General features: G+C 45.7%; 1 protein-coding gene across 4 annotated transcripts in view; it reads right to left on the reverse strand.

Moving 5' to 3' along the window:
- The window catches only part of Spata5 (spermatogenesis associated 5), a 165,905-nt gene extending 158,379 nt beyond the window's left edge, over positions 1-7,526 (reverse strand). For 2 of the 4 annotated variants that reach the window (XM_005370383.3, XM_005370385.3), the window contains exons 1-3: positions 7,291-7,526; positions 3,270-3,394; positions 1,073-1,230 (exon numbers count right to left, since the gene is read on the reverse strand). In XM_005370383.3, coding sequence (XP_005370440.1) covers positions 1,073-1,230; positions 3,270-3,394; positions 7,291-7,450 — 443 coding nt within the window. In that variant the 5' untranslated portion in view covers positions 7,451-7,526. Of the gene's footprint in view, positions 1-1,072; positions 1,231-3,269; positions 3,395-6,873; positions 7,104-7,290 lie in introns of those variants that run through there. The other 2 variants (XM_005370384.3, XM_026777639.1) reach the window with 2 other exon arrangements.
- Positions 7,527-9,381: the final 1,855 nt, after the last annotated feature.

Below are 9,381 nucleotides of genomic sequence, written 5' to 3' on the forward strand. Positions count from 1 at the left end.
CAAAATAAATAAATAAATAAATATTTCTGGGGGTTATGCCTCATTAAGAAGTTAATTTATGCTTTGTTAATTATAAAGTAGTTGACATTTTCATATTAGAATAAATATTCTTCAGTGGCAAAGAGAAAAGAACGATTTCTTAGCTAGTCACAATAAGCTGTAAGTGTCTTGATTTAACTGCAAGTTAAGATAAAATACACTGCTAAGTATTCAGTTATAATCCCTTCACTTAAAATGTCAAGGCTACTTAACTACAGGGCATCAGAGTCCCTTATACATAAATTGTATCCACCCATTTGGCCAATGCTATCATAGTGTATCACTACTCATTTAACATGCGGCTATCAAGGCTAGACATGGGAGTATGAGTATATGCAAAGCCCTGGTTTCCACCCCAAACACAAAGGAGAAATTTTCCAGTATCTATTGGCTATGTCAGGTGGATCATAAATTCAAGGTCAGCCTGGACTATATGGTAAGAACTTGCTTCAAACAGACAAATGAGCTACAAATATAGCAGACATGTTAGATTTTTTTTTTGATTTTTTTGAGACAGGGTTTTTCTGTGGCTTTGGAGCCTGTCCTGGAACTAGCTCTGTAGACCAGGCAAGTCTCGAACTCACAGAGATCCACCTGCCTCTGCCTCCCGAGTGCTGGGATTAAAGGCATGCGCCACCATCGCCCAGCGACATGTTGGATTTTAAAGATTTGAATTAGAAAAGGAGCCAGAGTATGTATGTGTGAATAAATCCATTTCTTCATCTATTTAGAAAACCCAAAATGAACATGTTTATATTTCTCTTTTTATTTTAAAAGATCTATTTATTTTAAGTTTTGCTAGCATGTATGTCTGTGTACCACATTTGTACCTGGTGCTCCCCAAGGTCAAAAAAGGGCTTTGGATTCAATGGAACCAGAGTAATGGATGGCTGTGACCCATCATGTGAATGCCAGGAACCAAAGCTGGGTCTTTCCAAGAACTCTTGACCACTGATCCATCTCTCCAATCCCCTTCACTACATTTCCTTTGGGCAGCTTTGAGCTAGATAGTCACCAAAGAAAAGAACCAAACCTCAGTGCCAAGTCCATTTCCTGAGCCTGGAGCACAGCTCCCAAAAGAGGCTGGACTCGAATGGTCTCTCCAGCTTTCACATCCACATTCTTCTGTGCCATTTCGCTCAGGCCTACTTTGCCTCCAGGAAATCCTGCAACCGGCCAGGCTGTATAAACCTACTCAGAGAAAAAAATAACAATATCAGAAAATCAGTACATATAATACCATCAAATTTATAAGGAAGGGAATGTTAAGCACATCCACTACACAGAAAACAATCATTATTCCCAAACAGTATCTCACACAACCTGTAGTGGGATAAACTGCAATTCAAAAATATAAAACGATGGGGCTGGAGAGATGGCTCAGTGGTTAAGAGCATTGCCTGCTCTTCCAAAGGTCCTGAGTTCAATTCCCAGCAACCACATGGTGGCTCACAACCATTTGTAAAGAGGTCTGGCGCCCTCTTCTGGCCTTCAGGCATACAGACAGAATATTGTATACATAATAAATAAATATTTAAAAAAAATATAGAACGAAATCCTATGTAAGTTCGCAAATTATTTTTAAAGACTATTACATCTTCTCTGAAGATCAGAAAGGAGCTCATAGTGAGATGATAGAAGGCAAACTTAAAAAAAGACAAAAACATTAATAGATGGTAATAAGTAAAGGAGAAAAATATTAAAAGCAGGATAACTTGTTTTTTGTTTTTTGTTTTTTGTTTTTTTTGAGACAGGGTTTCTCTGTGGCTTTGGAGCCTGTCCTGGAACTAGCTCTGTAGACCAGGCTGGTCTCGAACTCACAGAGATCCGCCTGCCTCTGCCTCCCGAGTGCTGGGATTAAAGGTGTGCGCCACCATCGCCCGGCAAAAGCAGGATAACTTGTAATGAACACAGTCCGGTACTTCCTCTCTATGACACATTGCAAACAGTGGCTCAGCTGGATGGTTGTGGTGCAAGCCTTTAATACCAGCACTGGGGAGGCAGAGGCAGGTGGATTTCTGTGAGTTCAAGGCCAGCCTAGTCTAAAGAGCTAGTTCCAGGACAGGCTCCAAAGCTACAGAGAAACCTTGTCTCAAAAATAAAACAAGACAAACCAAACAAATGAAGAAAAAGTCTCTTTAATCCTGGGTCTTAGGGCTGAAGAGTGTAAAGTGTTTGCTATGCAAGTATGAGGCCCTGGGTTCAACTTCCAGAAGCCATGGAAAAAGCCAGGTGTGGTGGCTCACACTTGTAATCTCAGTGCTGAGGAGGCACTGGGCCTCTCGAGCACACAGGCAAATAGCACAGACACATCTATGAGTTCCAGGTCAAATGACAGGACCCATCTCAAAAATGAGGTGGGGCAACCAAAGAAACATCTGTGGTCTCTACATGCATAGGACACATGCACACACATTCTCATGAAAGAACACACAAACATCTCCCATGGATGAAAGAAGCAGGGAGCGGGGAACGGGGGTTATGGCAGAGGCAGGAATTGGCAGAGTCAGGTTGCTGAAAATCTGGGGAAAGCTCTGATCTTGAAGTCCTCATCCACATGACATCAAGGAGAAATATGGGCAAATCCAGGGAGACTCAGTAAGTATTTTTATGTAGGGCAGATGCTCTTCTTACCTCAAGACCACATTTCTGCACAGAAATGTACTTAACGACTAGGAGAAACAAAGCTTAAAGGGACACGGGCACTACCTCCCTGTAAAAAACACAAAAAAGCAATGGCCCTTTCTCTACGGTATTTGACTGACTACTATGTACATGACAGACTTATTTTTCTAAAGATTTATTACTTTAATTATGTGTATGTACATATGTGTGGTGTGAGGGTATATGCACATGGGCTGGTGTCCACAAAAGCCAAAGGCATTGGGTTCCCTGAGAGCTGGAATTATAAGCAATTGTGAGCTGCCCAATGTGGGTGCTAGGAACTGAACTCAGATTCTTTGGAAGAACATATTCTAACTGCTGAGCCATCTCTACAGCTCTCTTTAAAAGTATATTTTTTTAGAGTCAGCAAGTGGTTCAATAGGCAAAGACACTTAGCCCCAAGCCTGACAACCTGAGTCTGACTCCTGAGACAAACATGGAAGGAAAGAATCAACTCCTGATTCACATACACAATTAAAAACTTCTGTTCACTGACTCCTGACTGTATTCAAAGTTAAAACCAGAACAATTTCCAATGCTTCTTGTAAAAGGAAAAGGAATTTTACCTCCTGCTTTCCATCCAAACTGGTAAGGAGCACTGGTCGGCCTATACATATGTTTGCAGACTTCATAGTATTAAGTCCAAGATGAACAAGGGAATTCTGGAATGTCTTAGGAACTTTGCCATCTACTATAAAAGAAAAGAGAATTTATTTTATACTCTCTTATAACTGAAATTAAGGCATTTTTAGAATAAATTAAAATCCTATATTCATATAAACATATTATTGAGTTTATCATATCCTGAAGAAATCCTCTTTTTTAAACTAACGTAAAACCCAACTTTTTGGAACGCTTACTGGTAAATTGTGAGAATAACCTACAAAGTTTAACGTAAGGAGAAGAAATCTCTTGGTTCATTAAGGACATATTGTGACTGGGGAATATTAACTCAGAGTAGAGCACTTCTCTAGCACGGCCAAGGCCTCAGGTTCCGTCCTCAGCATTGTCACAAATGGCACCAACTACAAAAACTAACTATACTTCCAAGAGTCTCTGCACTTAGCGCAGAAAGAACCAAGTCAGGGGCTAGATTTCAAAGACTACAACCGGAACATCTATCTGCTTCCAGAGGCTTGTTTTCCACATAATCCAGGATTTCAAACCTTCCTTAAAAAAAACAAAAACAAAAACAAAGAAACACCTCCACATCTCCCTGCTAATGGAGCTCATGTACAAACTTTCAGCCAAGTCCTTGTGTCTTAATATACCACTATTATACACTTCTCTGCTTATAACATCCAAATCTACTAAAGCTAACGACAGAATTCTACCAGTCCTTTTTAGTAGGTGCATTCATACACAGGGTCGTGCAAGATAATTTTAAGGGATCTATTCTTTCCTTTATACCATGCAGGTTCCAAGGATCAAACTCGCACTCACAGCTTGGATCAGTTAATCACATTACATTCACAATCAAAAGGAAGAAATGAACACATACAAGACCTTACTGTTCTCTGTTCTAACTGTGGATGTAACGTGGACAGTTCTCTCAAGGTCCTGCCACTGTGCCTTCCTGTGATGATGAACTATAACCTGAAATTGTGAGCCATAATAAATCCATTCTCCCTTAATCTGCTTTTCCAGGTATCTTATCGCAATGGGAAGGAAACTAAGACAGCCTCCACACGCACCACAGGTATGTATCACTACATTATAACTTGTCAGAAAGAACCTTGATAGTTTTTGGCTACTCTGGGCCAGTAAGCTCTCAAGATACATCTGTTTCTAGCTCCCAAATACAAGACACACCCAACCATACTTGGCTTTTTAAATGGGTGCTCAGGATTCAAACTCAGGTCCTCGTGCTTGCAAAGCAAGTGCTCTTACCACTGAATCATCCTCCCCGCCTCCACATCCAGCTTTTTACATGGGTGCTTGACATCTGAAATCTGGTCCTTATGTCTGTGCCACAAGATCTTCACCCCGTCATTTCAACAGCTCATAAAGTCAATTTCAAACAATCATCCACCCTTCTCCATTGCCTCATGGAGTTTGTAATCTAGTAGGACTAACTATCCAATGAGCTCTGAGTAACTGTATAGTTACAAACTAAGACCATACAACCTCAAATTGACTGAGAAACCTAGCCTATTCTGTGTGATCTGACCTAATTAGGAAGAATTAGAGAATGCTAATCAACGAAAGTGGTGTTAAAATTCAGGTATGGAGGAGGAAAAAAATAACTAACTATGAAGAACAGATTATTTTTCTTAAGGGAAAAGCAAACACTGATGCTGTGGAGTATGATCCATTCTTCAGAGACTAAAAAAGATGAGCGACAAAGAAAGTTGCTTAAGGAAGGCAAAAGCCATGCAGGGTAGTGTACTACATCAAGATTCCAACCGTAATCCTAATAACCATGGAAAACCACGGGGAAGAACAATAGTGTCACTATAGGATTTCCATTTTAAAACATCATTCTGACTACAAAGTAGAAAAAAGAGTAAGAGGACAAAATTGCAAGGAGAGAAATCAAATAAAGGCCATTGTAGCAGTTCAGGTGAAAGATGATGGTGTCTGGGTTTGACATAGAAGCAGCAGGAATGCTGTGAGAAGGAATACAGAAAATATCTGGGTTATACACAGCTCAGTAATGGAGCAGATAGAGATGTGAGAAAGCTGTGCTATGTCTACCCCCTAGATTTCCATTTGTTTTTTGCTTTTTTGAGACAGGGTTTCTCTGTGTGACCCTGGCTGTCCTGGAACTCACTCTGCAGACCAGGCTGACTCAAGAGATCCATCTGCCTCTGCCTCCTGAGCCCTGGTTTTAGAGGCAAGAGTGGCCACCAGCGACCAGCAGTTTCTGAATGATTTAAGGACTGAAGTTTGTATTACTGGAAGAAGAAGACGTAGGAAACTGATTCTACAGGGACTATGAAAACTAAGGGAAGAAGTAATGGACCATACTATTCAAGATATAATCTACAAACTACTTGTTAACAAGTTCACAATAAGGTTAAGTACAAATCCAATCACTTAGAAACTTTTACTGCAAGTAGATAAAAAGTTTGTGTCTGTGAACCCAATAAATATCATTACTTTGGTTTTTAAATTTATTTTTCTAATTGCACTATTTTACAAAACTGTCAATATGTGACCTACTGGCCATTTTTAACTTTGCCACAGGAAGTGCTTGAGAAATTCTGATATAAAGCACACTGAATCAAGACTCAAAAACAGAATGCTTTACAAAAATTAATCAAAATTGAAGATGATATAAATGAGAAAGTTAACTTTGGATATTCTTGCCATAAATTAAGAGAAAAAGGAGGATATCAGACTTAAGAATTAAGGAACTTCAATATTTCGGAATCAGATGGAAGAGGTTAAACCTGCAAAGAAAATGATCACCAAGGCACATGGAGAAAAATTACGAAAGTCTAACGATAAATAAAGTAAGCAGCAAAGTGCTTTGAGGAGGAAGAGACCTACAATACCAAAGGCCACCGGCATCCAAAGGCAAGTACTGAAAACCGTGCACTAGGCTCGCCAACACAGACGAGCTGTGACCATCACAGAGCAGCTCCCAGGGGACGATGGCATGCAAGTCAAAAAGGACCAGGGGAGTGGGACTGACAAGGAGGTGGAGAACACGGCATTTAATGAGCAGGCAGTAAGAAGGTGTGCAGAGCGTGGTGGCAGGGAGAAATCGTGGAACTTTCCCAGAGGTTTGAACTAGAAGAAACATGAACGTTATGTACACGACAGCGGGGAGGGTCTACTTGAAAAGAGGTCGAGTCTACAGTACAAAGCAAGCTGTATTCTAATTTCTATGTCAGAATAAAAACACTACGCTCACGCTAAGATTGTCTTTAAAGTCTTACCAAACATAAAAACTATGTCCCTAGTTAGTCTTGACTTTTCAGATCTAAGTCTGTTCATTCACCCAAGTCAACAAAACTGATCTAAGACAAGGGCTCTGGAATCAAAGAGATCTGAACTCAAACATGGACCCTGCCCCTGGTGGCTGTGTAACCCAGATGGAACCCCATGAGCTTTCTCTACTCTGTAAAATGGCCCTCGTTCGGTGCTCATCCATCACGGCTTCTGCGAAAACCATTACAGCTAGTGTGCAATGCACCAACAGCAACAACTAGATATCAGAACCTGCGTGGTCAATGAAGAAAACGCCGTCCTTTCTAAAGCCACGACGCTGTCTGCTAGGCAGCACGGATTCCCCACCAAAAACCGCTATCTGGCTTTTTAGCGTCAGCCTGCTGAGTAAGAACCATTTCTGCAGGGTTAGCTGGGCAGTAAAATCTCCAAGGAGCCGAGGCCATCTCGAGCGCGGCCATAGCAGGGCTGCTAGTCTCGCTCAGCAAGGCCCAGGGACTCGCCCTCCGGTGCCGCCGCCCGAGGAAGCAAAGGAAGGACGAATAGTAAGAGGAAAATTCGGAATGTTGTGCAAAGAGCGTCGGAGCGGCCGGGCTAGCCGTCGCCCGCGGGCTCCCGGGTCACGCCCACCTGCACACGCCGCACCGCCCTCGGGCGCCTCAGCCTCGCCGCTGCCCGCGCTTTCCTCACCTTTCTCGAGGAAGTTGGTCACCACCAGCATCCCCGGCGCCGCCACGTCAGGCCGGGCCAGTGGACCCGGCGTCCCCGAGCGAGACGAAGCAGCAGACAGCGAAGGCGAGGTGCCCTCGGCGCTCTCCTTCTGCCGCTTTCGGTTCTTCTTAGAAGACATGACCGCAGGCTGTCGGAAACAAACCGGAGCCAAAGCCGGCTCAACGTGCGCGGCTCCGGGAGAAAACTTCCGGGTCAGAGGTCAAAGGCTCGGTGCGCTCGTCCGTAATGCTCCACGTAGAGCGCAGCCTGAGCTGGTGAGCGAGGGGCTCTCGTGACGCTTTCGTAAAGGAAGATGGGCGTAGAACGGGAACCTTCGTTGACGCTATGAACCCCTGAAAAGCGGACTGCGGGTGCTCCGCCGCTTTGCCGAGACCCGAAGCAAGTGTCGGTAAAAGTAGCCAAAAAAAAAAAAAAACCACTATAATTTCTCCCCTCTCTCCGGTCTGGAGCCACGGTCGAATCTGCTGCACTCTGCCGCCGAAGAGGAAGCCCGGCTCAGTCTCAGCGGGTGGCGACACTTTTCTAGAGTTTACGGTCAGCCCTCCCCCCGGCGAGAGGGGCGGAGCGAGCGCCGGAAAACGCCGCGAGATTGTTCGCGGCGAGGTGGGGCGGGGCGATCGCCGGAAGGAGAGGCGAGGCTGTGAGGGACGACGAGGCTGGGGCGAGAAGGGGCGGGGCGTGCCGCGGACGGTGAGACACGGCAGGGGAGAGCCAGGAGGCGTGGGCGGGGCTATGCGAGATGGGCGGGGTGAGGCGGTCGTGGGCGGGGCAATGCGAGGGGAGCGAGGCGGGACTGGGCGGGGCGATGCAAGGCGAGATGGGCGGGTCTGGTGTGGGCGTGACGGTGAGACGCGGGCGTGGGCGGGACGACGCGAGACAGGCCGGGAGGGGAGGAGGCGTGCGTCACGAGTCGGACAGGCTGGGCGCAGCGATGAGGTGGCTGCAGGGAGCCTGCTGCTGGCGGTCGGGCTTAGCCTGGCTCCGAGCAGGGCCGCGTGCAGTCTCGGGCAACCCGCGGAACGCGGGCGAGCTGCAAGGCGAGCTGGACAGATTTGGGGGCGTCTCGGTGCATCTGGCACGGCACCGCGCACTGCACGGGCTGGACACTGCCGCCTTCCGGAGGCTCTTGCAGGGCAAGTGCGGGACTCGGGCCCCGGAAACCAGGGCGGAGCGTGCGGGCTCTGAAGTGAAAGCTGAAAGGACACCCCGCAGTCCTCTAGCTGTGACCTGCAAGTTCCCTCAACCACGTCCGGGTCTAAACTCTGGATATTCTCCCTTGCGATTGCCTCTGGTTCGCTGCACCCACACTTTTAACTCTTAGGAAATGCTGATAAGTTCACTGTTTGCTACCTTGCAGCCTTAGTTTTGCTGGCACTTAGATTCTGTCACGGTCTTTGCTAGGCAAAACCGTCTCCCAGTCGGGGCAGGCAGGAGCTGACAGGTCAAGAACCAGTGTTTGTTTCTACCTGCAGAGCTTTGCCGTTTCCAATAGGAACATATGATGAGCCCAAGTAGCTGAAAGGAAGCTTGAGAGAAGGAGCCCTAACTTTGGGATAAGTGTGGTTTATTCGAGCAGTCTGTTTTTCAAACTGAAAACACAGTATGGAAGTTCGGCTGTGGAAAGGTTTTTTGCACACAACCAGGCAACCACAGATGAACCTTAACTACCCTGTGAGCAGCATGGCAAGTGAGCATCTCCAATGCTGCGTCACCTTCCTCGTCAAACCAGTCTGCTTCACATCATCTCTCCTGCTAGTCTGAGAAGCCCCAGTAGGAGAATCGGATCCACGCATCCGCTGGGATGTTTACACGTGTGGATTTGTAGTGCGGTGACCAGTGCTAATCCAAGCGCCACTCCAGAAAGTGGGCTGGATTTGGAAACGTGTCCAGGGTTTAAGTCCCAGACTGTTCCACGAGCTTTCCCAGGCACTAACCAGATGACCGCTGAAAAGACTTCTTAGTGAATAGCGCTAGCCAGCCCTAGTTACTGGGTACGGATGAGCAAGACACCCTGAATGAAATCCCTCAGCTATGAAGTACAATTTTCTT

The sequence above is a fragment of the Microtus ochrogaster genome, unplaced genomic scaffold, assembly GCF_000317375.1.
Source record: "Microtus ochrogaster isolate Prairie Vole_2 unplaced genomic scaffold, MicOch1.0 UNK78, whole genome shotgun sequence".
In the NCBI taxonomy this organism is placed as follows: Eukaryota; Metazoa; Chordata; class Mammalia; order Rodentia; family Cricetidae; genus Microtus; species Microtus ochrogaster.